This window comes from Astatotilapia calliptera, chromosome 4 (assembly GCF_900246225.1).
Source record: "Astatotilapia calliptera chromosome 4, fAstCal1.2, whole genome shotgun sequence".
NCBI lineage: Eukaryota > Metazoa > Chordata > Actinopteri > Cichliformes > Cichlidae > Astatotilapia > Astatotilapia calliptera.
The window spans coordinates 2,637,997-2,654,097 of NC_039305.1; the positions used below are offsets into that span (position 1 = coordinate 2,637,997).

At 40.5% G+C, this 16,101-nt stretch overlaps 1 protein-coding gene across 2 annotated transcripts in view; it reads left to right on the forward strand.

Annotated features, from left to right (window-relative positions):
* tmem104 (transmembrane protein 104) overlaps positions 1 to 16,101 on the forward strand; it is a 70,962-nt gene that overhangs the window by 22,245 nt on the left and 32,616 nt on the right. For both annotated transcript variants that reach the window (XM_026163992.1, XM_026163993.1), the window contains exon 8: positions 1,819 to 1,915. In XM_026163992.1, coding sequence (XP_026019777.1) covers positions 1,819 to 1,915 — 97 coding nt within the window. The remainder of the gene's footprint in view (positions 1 to 1,818; positions 1,916 to 16,101) is intronic.

Genomic DNA, 16,101 nt, shown 5'->3' on the forward strand with positions numbered 1-16,101 from the left:
CTTCACTTCTAATTTGTTCCTATTGTTTGGAAACGGGTGCTGCTGTAGAATCTTATCGGGACTATTGATAAGTATTAGTCTCAGTTCTTTTATGGGTATTGACTTTGTAACAAAAATACTCAGTTTAATATTGTATTATTGAAACTGTATTCATTTATTTACTCAAATTAATTTGGACAGTAGTGTAGTAGTGTAATAAATATTTAGCTATTTTGCTGAAATTATGCCTTCATTAAACATTATTTTGCAAAAACCGTTTGTTCCACTTTGAGTGCAGAAACCCCGCCCACCTGGCACTCAGAACATTTCTTTGAGGGGCAGCCAATCACAAAGTTGGCTAATAGGAGGTGCAGCCTTAAAGGGGGTGGGGCTAAAGTGGCAAAGCTGCTCAAGTAGAGTCCAAGCTTAAAAATACGAATCTGAAAATTGGGGATTACTTGTGATATTCTTCATGAAAAGTATTCATAACCTTTGTGCTTTTACTTTTGGCACAATGAAGCACGCCCGTCTTCTCATTGGCTCCTCTGTCCTTTCTCTTTAGTCCTGTTGTGACCTGCTGAACCCGAGATTAAGACAATAAAGCCTCGCTCTCACTTTTAGGCCTGCTCACCTCATACCGGTGCTGCTGGCGACTGAGTCGTGTTGATTTGCTTCCAGAAAGGTTTTTATTGCGAGTGTCTGGGTGAAAATGAGGTATTTCATATATAGTTATAGTGGACTGAGCCCTTCAGAGCCCAGATCACAGAAATAGTCATTCTGCCTTCAGTGTTTTTTTTTTTTTTTATTATTTGTGGATTGTGACAGTTTCTGACAGGGATGTTTTTAATAGTTTCAGGCAGTTTCAAAGGAGTTTTAAGGAAGCTATAATGCACAGTCCTTTATTAACTGATTTATTTCAGTGAAATAAACCAACATGGCAGCAGCAGCAGTGTAAAACCGAGCTGTCTGAGAGCAGTCTATTCTCAGCTGTTAATGGGGGAACAATCCAACCCTTGGTAAACATTCAGGCTTTTGGAGAGGGGCAAAAAAGGGCCACTGTAGAGGAAACAGGTGTGGTGGCTTTAAAACACAAGCCAAAATAGAAGCAGAAGGAAAAACATGCTACATGTGCTTAAAGGGGACCTGTGGTTCTCATTTTCAGCTCCATGTCTTTGTTCTTTGACTCTGCTAGGGTAGCTTTGCATGATTTCCTGTTCAAAATGTTCCTTGTTTCTCTTAAACTGGGCCTTGGTGCAGCGCCTCCGTTCATCTGTCTGAAAAAGTCGTTCTTTCTCCCATCTTTCTCGCTTTAAGTTCATGGCTTCTCCTCGTGACCATATAAGGGATGCCCCCCCTCGTATTTAACGTGTCCTTCCCTCTTCTAATTGGTGTTATGACAAAACTGACCTCTCCATCCTGTCCAGGGGTTTGGCATGCTGATGCTGTCTCATTGTATTAAATTCTCCTCACTCTGGTGCCAACCTTGCTAACCTTCCAGCTAGAACAAATGTGAGCTGTAACTGAGACTTCAGAGGCAGTTTGCCTCGCCTGAAGGCACAAACTGGAGACCTCCGAGTAACACTGACAGAACTAGATGATTTTCCTAACGCTTGCTATGTTACGCAACAATGACAGGCTTAGTGATCGCTCTTAAGCGATACGCTCTAAAGCTTTTCCTTCAGTGGAAATCTTCGTCTGTGTAAACACAGACATTTTAAATTAAACCTTTGATAAAAGTTTGTGCGTCAGAGTTAGAGCTGCGGTGACAGTTTGTTTGTTTCACACAGCCGACAGGTGACGGGGTTTAACATGAAGCTCTTTTTTTGTGATTGCCTGCAGTGGAAACCACTCCTGCAGCGCTGGAAGTGTCAAGTACAACGACACAGATCCGTGCTGGGGCTCTGTCACGAGGAAAGATGCGTACCGGGTGTTTCTGGTAAGTGTTTATTTATTCATTTTTTAACCTACGGTACTTTTATCAGTTTCCAGCTAACGGTCACTTTTCAAGCCTCAGGAAGTGGAACTTAGCCCAGTTCTGCAGCCACAGTCAGTTGACCTCAAAATGTTAGGACCAAGGCCAAACTGTGGAGAGCTGGCAGACTGTAGCTGCTCTGACAAATCCCTCCAACATCCAACTAACCAGTGCAAGCTACCAACTAAAGATTCATTTATAGGGTTTTTTGTTCGGGACACACCAAAAAGGTGTGACAGTTTAAAGCCACGCCTGTATTCATAGCAGCTGAAAGTATCCTCTGGATCAGTGGACATGCAGTACTTTGTTCTTTTGGTTTGTCTTCTGGCTGAAATGTGCACAGAAGTGGACAGTTTTCACATTTCTCTGTGTGTCTCCTGTGCGGTTTTTGCAAATATTAAACATGTTTTTAAAAATCTAATTGAGAAAGTTGGCAACAACAGAATACATCTTGCTGTGTTGGTTCAACCTAACCAGGCTTTTCAATTTGGTTTCAAAGTGTTATTGTCATTTCCCTGGGTGGCTGTAGCTCAAATTGCTCTCCGATGCGTCCATCGGAGTATGAATGTGTGTGAATGTCAGTTAGAAAGCACCTAGAAAAAATGTGCTGGTGTGAATGGGTGAATGCACAAGTTGTGTAAAGCGCTTTGAGTGCTCAGAAGAGTAGAAAAGCGCTATATAAGAACCAGTCCATTTACCAGTTACCAGTCCCTGTACAATTGTGCAATTCTTCCACTGATGTCCACAACAGATGGCAAACAGCAAAATCCACATATAAAACAGATAAATAGAATAAATTATAATTAAAAACGGTTATAAAATCACATATGTGCAAAAAATAGAACTATAGAAATAAAATGAAAGAATCTGACCTCCCGTGAGTTATGTGCATATTGTGGATATTTATGCAGTTTGGAGTACTTGATCAGCTGTATGTGCAGTAGACAGCTGTGAGTGTGCAAAGTGAGAAATGCAGACAGTAGCAGATGAAAGTAGGCCAAGATTAACTTCTGTTTAATGGCAGCAGGAAGAAAGAGTTCTTTAGTCTGCAGATCTTAGATTTCACACTTTCATACCTCCACACGAGGGTAGAAGTGTGAACAGTCCATGTTGGAGGTGGGTCTTTGATGAAGGAGGCAGCTGTCCTGTGGTCAGGCTTTCTGCTTCAGGCTGTAACATAAAAAGCAGATACTTGACTCTTCCTTTGCACAAAATGCATGCCGCTTGTTTCAGTCATAAAAAAAAGAGACCCAGAGCAAATCAAGAGAACAACGTTTGCAGAAAACCAGCACTCTTCTGAATTCATGGATTAATATGTATTATTTTACCACTCAGGACTTTCTCAGGGCTGGTTTGTGTCTCATTTATTTACACAGGACAGGCTAGTGAGTGCGTTCAGGTCTGTTTCATACCCTAATGAAGGAGATGTGGAAATCAATTTGTGGCCAGATCAAAGCGAAATTAATTTTATGGATTGAATATTCTTGGAAAATAGTCTAAAGATTAACTGATCCATTTTCTAATTGCTGCAGCTTTTTATCAGTAAACATAAAAATATATTTATGGATTTTCTGCATCACATGCAATGTGTTGCATATAGTTTGCATTTCCTACCCAACTTTGTTTATTCATTAACTCTTTATTACAATAATATGTGACAATTTTGTATTTCCTGTGGAGTTAAAACTGCAGCTCTGGACATTTGAGATACTAACAAGCCCCAAATTTCCTGCTAACCCCTTAGTTCATGGTCCCCTCAGGTTCTGTTCAGCTCGATGTGTCTCAGTCAAGTCGCATTTACAAACAGCATGACAGTAGTTAAATGTGGGAACCACATGCGAGGAAAAACAGGTGTCAGTGAGAGTTTGTGGACTTTGTTGTTTCCAGCATAAAAAGCAAAGACAGTACAAGAGGTTTGAATAGAAACGGTTTGTTCAGCAGTGCAAGTACAGCATGTTTTCCAGGGAACAGTATTCCACAGTGATGACTTCACTGGGCACCAGATAAAAATATTCTTTTGGCCCAAGCAGCCCATGTTCGTACACCCTGCATGGATATTTTTATCTCCCATAAGAACAAGGCGTAATGTGCCCAGCCTCCATTTCTGTCAGACTCTGATCTTAACAACATTTTCTGTTCTCTTCTTCACTCAAACTTCCCCCGACACCCTGCACACCCCCACCTCGGCTGCCCACAGGAAGTGTTTTGTGTCCTTGAAGTCTTAACTGTGATTTCCACTCGAGCTTTAACTTTGCACTGAGACAGTGATCGATGTGCTGATCTTCTCATGAATAATTTTGGAGCCTCGCCTCTCTCCTCTCTCTCTCGCTCTTCGTCCAGTCCTTGCTTATATTTAACAGAATGAGCAGACAAAATAATTTCCCAATAAATGAACTTTTCTCTCCTTTGTCTCCTTTGGGGTGAAGCTTCTTGTTATATAAAACTAATTTAAATAATGCTGACTTGTGATCTCCGGACTTTTCGTTTACAGTTGCAGTTTTGCAGACTAATTTAACAGTTTCGTTAGAATCAATCATGATTATGTGAGACAAGAAAAAAAGATTTTTATGGCTAAGTAATAACAGAAATATGTATATAAATATATGAGACTCTCATTAACTAATAACAGCTACTCTGCGGTTTTGTCCGTTCCTTTGAAATGCTTGAAAAGAAAACCGTGCTGTCTGTGGACGTATTTCAAACTTGCAACAATGGAGTATTGTTTAGGAAAGGCGTGAAACATGCTGTCCAACCACCAAACCAAACTAAACCAAACTAACCGTGCAAGCAGTTGTTTCCAAGCCAGCTGAGAGATACAATCTCTCCAGCAGTGCTGTGTACGTCGAGGTCCCGCCGCAGTTGGAAAGTGCTCAGCTAGGTGGTGTTCAGGAGGTTTCATCCTCAGATACCAAAAGCCGTCCACTTGGCTCTTTTGTAGGAGTGGCAGCTTTATCCTGAGCTCCTCTTATCTCTAAGACTGAGCCCAGCCAACCTTCAGAGGGAGCCCGTTTCTGCCACATTTTATCCGCCAACCTATAATTTGGTCACTGCACACAGCTTGTGGCCATTGTTGAGGGTAGAGACATAGATTAATTAATACTTAACACATTCACTTTCATGCTCAGGTGTCTCTTTACCGAAGTAGGACGTTACAGCGTCCACACCACTGTAGACAATGACTGCAGATGCTGCATCTGTCAGTCTCCCGCTCTGCTCTCACCTCACCTGTGACAAGGACTCTTCCACCTGGGGCAGCACTTCATACCCAACCCTGAGCGGGCCCGCCGCTCTTTTCCAGACCCGTAGCTTCAAACTCAGAGGTGCTAATTCACAATCCAAGCCACTTCACACCTGGCTGCAAACCATCTCAGTGCGAGCTCGAGGTCACCGCCCGATGAAGACAAAATCGGTTACAGTGCTTTGAACTGACATCAGGGTTCTTACAGCGAAAGAGTAGATTTAACTTTTAACGTTTATTTCTATCAAAATTTAATTTGAAGTGGCAATAAAGTTTCACATAATTATATCTGCCAATGCCGCGTGCGTGTGTGCGTGCAGGCATGCATGGGATTATGTGAATAAGTCTTATATAGCAAAGAGTTGCACTTTGAAGAAATGAAGAGGAACAGAGAACTGTATATAAATCTATGTAATGACACAAATGTAATTATTGTTCATTACACCGATCTAAATGAGTCAAACTTACACCCCTCGCGTTCGATTTTTCACTGTGTTAATAACTAGAAATAATATGATCTTTATCATAATCAGCTTACAGCTGACAAGTAATAATTTGTTACATTTTTATTTGTTTTTTATTAGGAATATAATTTTAACAGTATTTTTGTCCATCAGATCTTTCTTTCATATCTTCAATAAGTCATAATTCTGTTAGGGGGGATAAAACACTCCTGTGGTCGGCTCACAGTGGCTGGCCTGCGTCTTCACTGGGGTCTGTGTGGGGTCAGAGGCTCTAGCCTAAAGTTACTACCCAGACTGATGACTCTAAATAATTGACTCTTTCTTATCAGCTCTTCTTTTGCCTGCAGGGGACCATCAAAGCCAGCCCCACACAGAACCAGAAGTCTTTTTCAGTGTTGCATTGGGAGCTCAGTTGCCCTTCTTCTTCCATTGTGTTGAACTGGGAGTTTATTTCTGGGACCCACCACTTTCACTCAGTTGCAAAGTTTAGGACAGGTCGCCCAGGAAGCCATGCTCAAAATTGCTATCTGAAAGGCCGAGCTTTATGATAAATATACATGTCTCACCTTTATTCATCGGTAGAAATATCCTCTTCCAGCTGTATGTTTTTTAAAAAGCATTTCCAATCCGCCTGCACACATCCACCCTAATGGGTCACACTTTTTTTTAATCTACTTTTTTAGAGGACAGATATTCTCTTAAATTGAAACTGGCATCAAACGACACACCTTAAAATACCAAAGTTGTGCATTTAAATGAATCTTTCTGTAACCTTGATGTTTTAAAGATAATACTTAACTAAAGCCAGACCAGCTTCAAGGACGTTCTCGTCTCACACTCTTAAAGGAGCCCTGTTCTGCTCATTTCCACTGCCACATTTGTACCTTTGGAGCTTGAGTGGCTTTGTACGATTCACCGCTCAAAGCATTTCTTTTTAAAAAATTCTTAATACCACAGGCCCTGCAGCTGATCCGCTGAGTGAAACGAGCCGTTTTAGGTCCCGTTACTCTACCGCGAAGCTAACCGTCTCCTGATTGGCTGAAGTGATATTGATACTGGTCCCACTGACATCTTAGAAAACGGATGATAGAAAAGCTGGTAGGACTTTATTATACAACCTCTGACTAAGAGCGTAACTGCCTCGTAAATAAATGGAATTTCAATCATAATTCAACAATATTTTCCAGTATTATATCTACGTACAGTGTAAGATGGAGAAACATTGTTTGTTTTTCTGCAAAGTTACCAGGAGTTTAAGCACTACTTAAATTACTTATATAATTTTCATAGTTTACTTTTGTTTTCACATTTACTTAAAAATTAATTATTTCTTCTTTCCTGTATAATACCTTAAGTTTTGCAATACATAAAAAATTATGTATTACTTAAAGTTACTTATAATATAATTACAGTATAATTATTTCTTTGTTGTAAGGTACCATTACGTGTTTCTGTCTGAAGCGTTACACATTATTTGAAATTACTTATAATAACTGTAACAAAGGAATATTGGGGAAAAAACAACAGTTCTGATCTTTTATTCCACTGCACGATATATACAGGATTAGACAGAAACAGGATAAAATGGTCATCATGTACTTAAAGCAGCATAAACAGCTTTGAGGATAAAGAGTGCTTCAGGAGCTGCATTTACGAGATTCATATTATTTTGCTCTTTGCAGGTAATGCATGAAAACAAAACCAACTAACTCCAAGGTACTTTCTGTTAAATAACATTTATAATGTGTTTATTCTCCTTTCATGGTCACATTTAACCTGAGAATGTAATGAGTGCTTTGCACAGTTATAAGTGTGCTCGTTTTGATTTTGGATTTAAACTCAAGTTTAACAAATCTTCATTTTTTTCTTTTTTTTGGCTGCTTGCCACAGCCTATCATCGGCCTCCATCTCACCCTATCTCTGTCATCTTCTGTCACACCAACCACCTGCTTTTCTTCCTCCACCACATCCATGCCTGGCAGCTCCAGCTTCACCATCCTTTGCCCAATATATCAGCTCTCCCTCTGCACTGTCCATCCCTGCCTGAGCTGTCCCTCTGATATACGCATTTCTAATCATGTCCCTCCTGGAAATTTGACAAACATTGTCTGCTAAAAGGACAATGCTTTCTGACATGTGTGTTTGTTAACACCCTTCTAGACTACTAAACCGTGTCCACGTTTTAAGGCTTCCATTGTTAGCACATCAGCAGTGGGACGCTCGTTGTCGATGAACACAAAGTCGAAGGTTATTATAATGCCATGTCAGGAGAATAAAGACATTTGAATTATTTAAAAGGGAGTTACATTAAGTAATATTCAGATTACCTTAAACAGGAATCTGAATATTGGATGTGTAATTTTACCGTTTGATTAATAGACTTTACTCCATCTTATCTTTGAGACCAGTTTAGCAGCTGGGCTTCTAACGTCACTTCACTTTGTTCGGTTTGTTTGGCCGCGTCTCGTCTGCCCGGCGCTGCATTGTTAGATTTTTATGTGTGAATCTGTTGAGCAGTTTTGGCAGATTTTTTCCCCCAGACGGACAGTCTGCAGCACTCGGGGTGCTTTGTTCGCAGCGGACAACAGATTGTGGGTTATTTTTAGGTTTGACAGCAGCTGTCCCCGTGCAGATGATTAGACCTTTAGCAGCAGCGCTGTAGAGATGAGCAGGGATGAGAAAAACATTAAGGATGACACCTGTTTTGATCCGGGTTTTTGAGCTTTGGCAGCATTTGTGATCAAACGGGTCAGAATTTAACCTGTTTGATTCAGAGTTCCTTTCTTTCTTCCCCCCTGGAGTTTCAGGCCCTATGGTTTGTTTTTAGCGCCTCACCTTAGGCCTGCTCTCCAACCATCTGTCAGTCACCCAAACAGAGTGACAGGCTTGACACCGACGCCTCTTCTCCCCACAGGGAGATGATGGGTGATGTTTGTCGAGTGCACCGAGTTAAATTAGCCGCACGCTGCCTGTGATCTTGCATTGTCATATTTAGTTTCACTCAGCCACAAGCCACTTAAGTGTGATGTGAATATTTTATTGTGCATTAACCTCTCATTTTAATGAAGAATTCACAAAGAGACAGAATAATTACTTCACAATAATAAGGCCTAAAAGCAGCCGGGTTGATAATTCATCAGGTCACATCTTTAATCAGCATCGGCTTCGTGCATCAGCACTGTCAGCTGTGGGTGTGACGTGATCTTCAACTTCTGAAAGCTCTTACAAAGATCTGTTGACTGAGATCTGCTCTCCTGCTGATTGATTCTCATGTTCACCACCCAAATGGATAAATGGATGGCTGAATGCGTTATTTTCTTTTTCCCCTTCCTGGCAGTATTTGTTGGCTCCAGGGTGTGAAGGGGAGACGATAGAGGCCATTGCATAACAGAGTTGATCACAGTGTTGATCCTGGCCCTTTACACAGCTTTGATTGAAAAGATTAAGCGGCCGTGAAAGAGCCGGGTGTTTCTGGCTTTTTGCTTGAGCTCCAGCAGAGATTCCCGAGACCTCGATTAAACTTCTCTGTCCTTGATTGTCCCCAGATAAGTTTTCTTTTTGAATTTCACCACAGGGTCTGTGTCACACTGACTAGCCAAGCAGTGGTTGGTACACCCCACCCTGCTGGACGGCCAGTACATTTTAAATGGCTGATTTATTGTTCTCCCAGTATGTGGGAAGTGATGGAAAATCGATGCCGTATATGAGCTCAGAGGCAGTTTATGCTTGCGCTGCATTGTTCACGGCTTATCGTCATGCAGATATTTCAATTACACTGCGTGACTATTAAGCCACGCACAGTTTCATGTGTTGAAATAAAGTTAATTTTAACTCGCCTGTCCCCCACAGCTTCAGAAATGACCCAACCTGCCACTTTCCTCAATACAGACCTGATTGATTAATTAACTGACTAATAAAGATTTATTCTAAGAGGAGTTTCAGTGACCTTGAGTGCTGTTCCCCTTGAAGGCCGCGCACCTTGTTGTTACTGCAGTACTTTAGCCTGTTACGGCCTGAAACAAGCCATTTATGCGTAACTTTTACTAGAGAGCTTTGCATGATTCACACTTCAAAATAATCCCTCTCTTATACATGGCCTTGGTCTAGCCCCTCAGTTCATCTTCTCTCTGAAACAAGATGTTTCCTTCATCCTGCCTTGAAGCCGTGGCTGCTTTTTCTATCACGCAATTATTCACAAAAAAATAAAGTCAGCTGCTCCACACCCGTCTCTATTTTATTTAGAATTAATTGTGAATCCACTTCAAGTGAAATAAAGGACAGCACTGGTTTATCATATGACTCTTAATTATTGCTTTTAGAGAAATTATATTCTTCATATTCAAACTTGATGAGTTTTACTTTGTCTGCATAGATACAGTTAATGACAGGCTCTCTATTAGTAATCTCAATCTAATCGAGCTGCACTGAACTGTGAATGAGTGTGAGCTTTCACGGAGAGGTGGAAATGCACTGTAGCAAGAAGTGTAGTGAAAAAAGCTAAATTGGTTTTATTCCAGTGATCTTGTTTTCATAATTGTTCAAAGCACAAATCTGAAATTAAATAATAATGCTGTTAATCAAAGGAAAAACTGGTTGGTTTTGGTAGTACAAACTACAGAAAATGGTGACAATGCCAACAAACTACTGGAAACAAATATAACCAACAACAGTATCTTATGTGTGGGAATAACTTGGAATAACGTCATTAAAAAAAAAACCCAAAAAAAGTTTCATTCTTTTCCCTGTTGCTCTCTGATGCACTAAAGGACTCTATGCAGTGGGGGACACCTGACTATCCGGTCTGGAAGTATGACGTCATTAGCTGCTTCCGGGTCAAACGAACACTGCGCCATCACTGAGAGTTACAAACTGTCTAAATTCTTTCATCTGCAATAAAATGATCAGCATTCTGCTCTACCAGGTGTAACAGTGAAGTTTAACATCCAAGTAGGGCTGTGCGATATGACCAAAATCTCATATCCCGATATAAGACATCTATCGTCCCGATAACGATATAAATCACAAAAATGTAACATTTTCTGTAAATTCTGTGAATCTCGGGCAGCTCGACTTGCAGGAAGTGTTACCAGCTGCGCGTCATGTACCTGAGTCGAGTGTTTTAACCGATGCATGAAACGATACATCTGTAGACATAAGTTGTAACGGCGCCGTTTTCTTTGTATTTATTACACGGCGTGCTGCGGGGAAAAGCCTGTTCTAACGTTTGAGTCTAAGGTTTATTTTTTAGCACCCGGAGGCTCTTTTTTTTAATTCTCATCCGTAAATACTCTGAATCACGCAAAAGAGTATGCAGTTTATTTTGAAAAGCCTCAACAGGATCTTGAGCTTTATTGTGAAAGGTTTATGTGGAACATAAACAAGCGGACACGCGATGGTGTTACCGTCGTTGTTGCTAACGACAACGCATAAAAACAGGTGGTTGTCCATCCATAGTGTGGTTATATTAAACATTAAGAGGAAGAGAGACCTTTAAGAAACTAATACAGCCACTACAGTGACATCAAAACCATGAACAAATATTGCCGTAAACAGTTTATTTTGCGACACCACGAAACAAACGATAGCGTAAAATGAAACGATAGACGTTTTTATATCGTCATCCGATATATATCGTTATATCGAACAGCCCTAAACAGTGGTAATAAAAACAGAGGGAGGCTGACAGTCATCACTGACTGTTCTTTTTAGGGCTTGTTCAGATGAAATGAATACCAAAGATGGCTTGAGTGGCTCTCTACAAAGAATATAGCAGCACACCTAATGTTTGCAGCTAACCAAAAAAACGTCTGAAACGATGTCTTTTGAACATTAGACAAAAGAGGAGATGTTTGTCCATTGTGCACAGCACTGTGTTTGGAGAAAACCAAATACACCATATCAGCGCAAACATCTCAAACCGACTGTCAACATGATTGTGGAGGGATGGTGGTTTGGGCACCTTGTGCCCATTGATGAACTCCAAAGTATTCTACAGTGAAATGTTAACGTTAAATCTCGGCCCAACCTGGGTCATCAATAGGACAATGATCCCAAGCACAGCAGCAAACCTCCCACTGAATTATTGAAAAAGAAAAGAATGAAGGTTCTGCAATGATCCAAAGTCCAGATCTGTGATAATGTGAGATCCTGATAAAGTCATGCAGAAAACCATTAGAGCAGCCTGGAGTCTCTGCAGACCTGAGGTTTTTCTACACAGTTCTGTATACCATTCTTTGTGGTTGTCCTTCAAAGTGGTGAGCAAAGGTTTGACTTTAATTAAAACGAAATTTGGACCTGTGTACTTTTTATACGTTTATTCGGTACGTCTGGCAAAACAGCAGGATGTGAAAAAGTAGTGGGATAACTGAGTGCGTGTAAACAGGCTCATGCGATCCTGACAATCTAAATCACTTCATTCAGACATTAGTTGTCGTCAGTTTATTATTGGGCTGCAGTTCTGTAGACAGATTGTTGTGCACGGTTTGGGGGATGTTTTTAGCTTTTATGCATTTGTTCTCTTCTAAAAACATTTGTGTGCCACAGTTTGTTGGTTTGTTTAAAGCTTGTGTAATCATCTGACTGTTGGTTTTCTTTGCTCTGTTGAACTGTTTTAGCGGCAGTTAATTATCCCGACACTGAAAACAAGTTTTACATGAAGTCGAATGCTGCATTAAAAGCAGCTCGTTTTAAACACCTCAGTTTGATCTAATGTGGGCCAGACCACTGAAATTACCTTTTTCTTTTAGCATAAAGAAGTTTTAAATGTATTTTTTAAAAAGTTCACTTTAACAAAGTGATGATGAACACCCTGAGATGTCTTAAGAAAAATAATGCGTCTCAGTTTTTCCACATTCATTCAGTTTAATGCCATTACAGAAAATGGTGCTGTAGTAAATCAAAGCAAGCCGTCGGCGTGCCTCCTCTGAGAAATAAATCCCTAAAATTACAGAAAAAGTATTACTCACACTTTCTCCTGTGATTAAAAAAAGAGAGAGGATATTTTCTATGAATTCACCAAAAATGTTTTAAATAATTTAACGGTGAACGTGCAATAAAAAATCAAAAACCTCTGTTATTCAGTGGAAGACTAACTGTGAATATTCATTTTATTTGTTCATCTATTGCTTATTTACTCTGTGTGAGATGGAGGCTTTGTAAGAAGTCTGCAAAGCTTAGAGTTTAGAAGCTCCCAGTTCCCAGTTTTAGCTCTTGTTTACATTTTTCAGTGGGCTGGTTCTGATCCCTGTGAACTCACCCTACATAAACCTCTAAATGACACATAGTGTGTACTTGAACTTGATGAAAAGCGGATGTTTTTTACAGTGTCTGAGCTCATTTTTCCTTATCCTTGAAGTTTGACAGCTCATGTCATTTCTATATTGGAGCCTAGTATTTAAGAGCAGTTTCCATCCTGCTGATCTGCTGCACATGACTGAAGCAGTCATGTTTGATTTGTACAGTGCAGATATATGCTGTATGTAATGGCAGTGGCTATCCCAGTCAGGGCCGGAGCAGCAGGGAAACGACAGTGCAGATGGTTTAATGGGGATTATCGCAGCGGGATGAAGTGTTGGAGCTACGATCCACGGGGGGGAGTCCACTCCATGCAACAGCAGGAAGCCGTATCAGAGCGGGGAGGGGGGAAAGCATGGTGCTGTTTAAATGGTGGAGACTGGAGAGGAGGGAGCAGTTATCAAGGAGACGTAGAGGTCACTGAGGAATAACTGATGGACCTTTTTAAAGTTTTAAAAATTAGGTTCAGATAGTTATTCAGGCCATTTTCGTGTAGGCTGATAAACAGAATGATTAATAATGGGGAGTTGTTTAGGAGAGATAATGTACTGTACACTCATGCATCATGCCTTTATTAAGCAGTAGCATGTTCAAGGGCATTGTGAGGGTGGGGCACCTGATGAGACTGTCCTCCCAGAATCAGCATCATTTGTTTCAGTAAATGCAAAAAAGTCACAAGTTTAGGTTTAAGCAAGGATGGAATGTGTCGTAAAATCACAACAATATCAAGTGGTTCAACAAAATGTTGCAGTTTGATTCTTGTTTCTTATTAGAGCAGTAAATGGTGAATATTTGCAGATGGATGGAAAATAAATGCATAAAAGGAAAAAATTAGTCATATATGATGTCCCCATGTGGTGCAATTGTTTCTTCTGAGCTTTTATAGGCACATGACCACTAACCGTGTGATGTTAATCATGTGACCACTAACTGTGTGATGTTAATCATGTGACCACTAACCGTGTGATGTTAATCATGTGACCACTAACCGTGTGATGTTAATCATGTGACCACTAACCATTTTGAAACTATTACAGTCTTGGTAACAATGCACAATCAAGTACCCTCAGCAGGTCACAGTAGATAGCTGCCACTTCTTGAACATGGTTCTGCTTGAGGTTTCTTCCTGTTAAAACTGTTTCTCCTTGCCGCTGTCACCAAGTGTTTGCTGATAGGTCGTCAGATTTTGTTTTTTTGGTCCTGTTTTATCGTAGGGTCTTTATCCTCTGATATATAGAGCATTAAAGCAAGTACTTTGGCACAATGGAAATAAAATTTCACTGAAGTGAAGTGAATTAAATAAAGTTGCACAGACCTAGAGACTCGTCCACAACCATCAGTTGTTAAGAGACAAATGAGTATTCCCCAGCTGGTTGCCAGTGGTTGGTGGAGGATGATGGGCGGCTCTGGTTGCTCGGGGAAAATGTTGGAACTTGTGATTGCTTTGGTTGCTACCATATAGCTAGTTGCAGTTTGAATAGTAAAAACTGACTTCTCTACAAACATTGCCCAACTTCCCTCTGAGCTGTAGAAAAAGAACCTGTTCGCGTGTTTGCTTCAGCGCCGAGGGACAACGTTTACTTTGAAGGTGAACCTTGTCCGTCTCTGGTTTGCATCATAACTTCAAGTTTTACTATCACAAAGCTAGAAAAACAACTACAGGCAACTGAGGGAATCTAGTTGCACCCAAAGCGATCAGTAGGCCTTTTTTTTTTCTTTGGTCTAGCAAAGTTTTTACCCACCAACTTCCAGCAACCATTGCCAGCCAGTCAGGAATATACATAGGAGCTGTATTGTTGGGCAAAGTGTGAGTGACATCACATGAGAACCTCTGTATATACTTGGTTTTTTCTCTTACTGCTTCATCGAGCTGTATTCCATGTGAAGTGGAAGGAAATCAACATGCAGAATGCGAAGAGTGCAAAGCCGGTTATCTGGTACAAGGACGTTTCAGAGGGATCTGAAGGCAAATGAATGTGATTTACATCAAACATACAGGAGTACTTGGCTGCAATTAAAATGCAGACAGGTTAACAATAGCTGTCTACACTGAGACCCGGTATAACCTTGAGCTCATTACGTGTCCTGCTGCTTCTTTTGGGCGCTCGTGTACTGAAGACTGCAGTTCATTCCAGTGTCCTGAATTGATTGGGTAGTTGGGTCACGGTGCATCTCTCTAGCATCTGTTTAAATGCTGTCCACTGACCCATAATGCCCTTCACTAAATAAAACATTGAGCAATTGTCTTTTTCAATTAAGAAAAATCCACGTAAGGCTTTATTTTTTTCATTTATTCTGATTGTTTTCATCTGTCTATCATATTGGAGGCAACTTGTTTTATCCCTGCTTCTGAATCCTTCTCTTTGCTCTCATTTTTCCAATACTCGTGATGGCAGGAGTGAAATGGTCATCGTCCTAATAAACCAGCAGCAAATAATCATTTCTCATGTCCCCCCAGATATGTCTCAAGCCCATCATAAATCTTCACTGTGCCCTGCTGCTTGTTATTTTTACCTTGGTAGGTGTTTAACGGCGTCTTTCTTGAGAGGCCGTTTTGCATTTTGTAGGTTTTAATTAGGAAAATGTCTCCAAAACAGCAACTTCTTCAAAGCCGTAAAAGTCTGTAGCAAATGCACACACGTCACTCTTTACTGTAATTTTCTTTTCTTTCACACTGAATGACCTGATGTTTTTGAATACAAACAGGTTTGACGGTAGAAAGGAGTATTATGGGACAAAAGAGCAATTATTCCTCAGTTATTTCCAACACTGCCTGATGTGTGAAATGTTAATATTTCTGTAATGACAGATGAGTGTTCATAAAGGAAAGTGGTGCCAGCGAGATTATAAAATTATTTACACTTGCTGTTGCTTTTCTGAGCTTTTTCCCCATCGCATTAATGAGGAGTGATTAAAAGTTTGAAGCTTTTTCTAGAAGAATTAAAACCTTTGCCTAATTTAAACTTTGGATGAAGCCCATTCAGTGTCGTCTCCTTGTGTCTCTGCTCTGCTTCCTTCCTCTCGTGGATTGATGGTTGGAAATGACAATGCTGAGAGCAGACTATTAAAATATCAGAGACATATTCCAATAACCTCCATTTTCTCCTTGAGCTCTACTGCACAAAAAGCAAAGCGAGAAAACAAACGAATAAAAA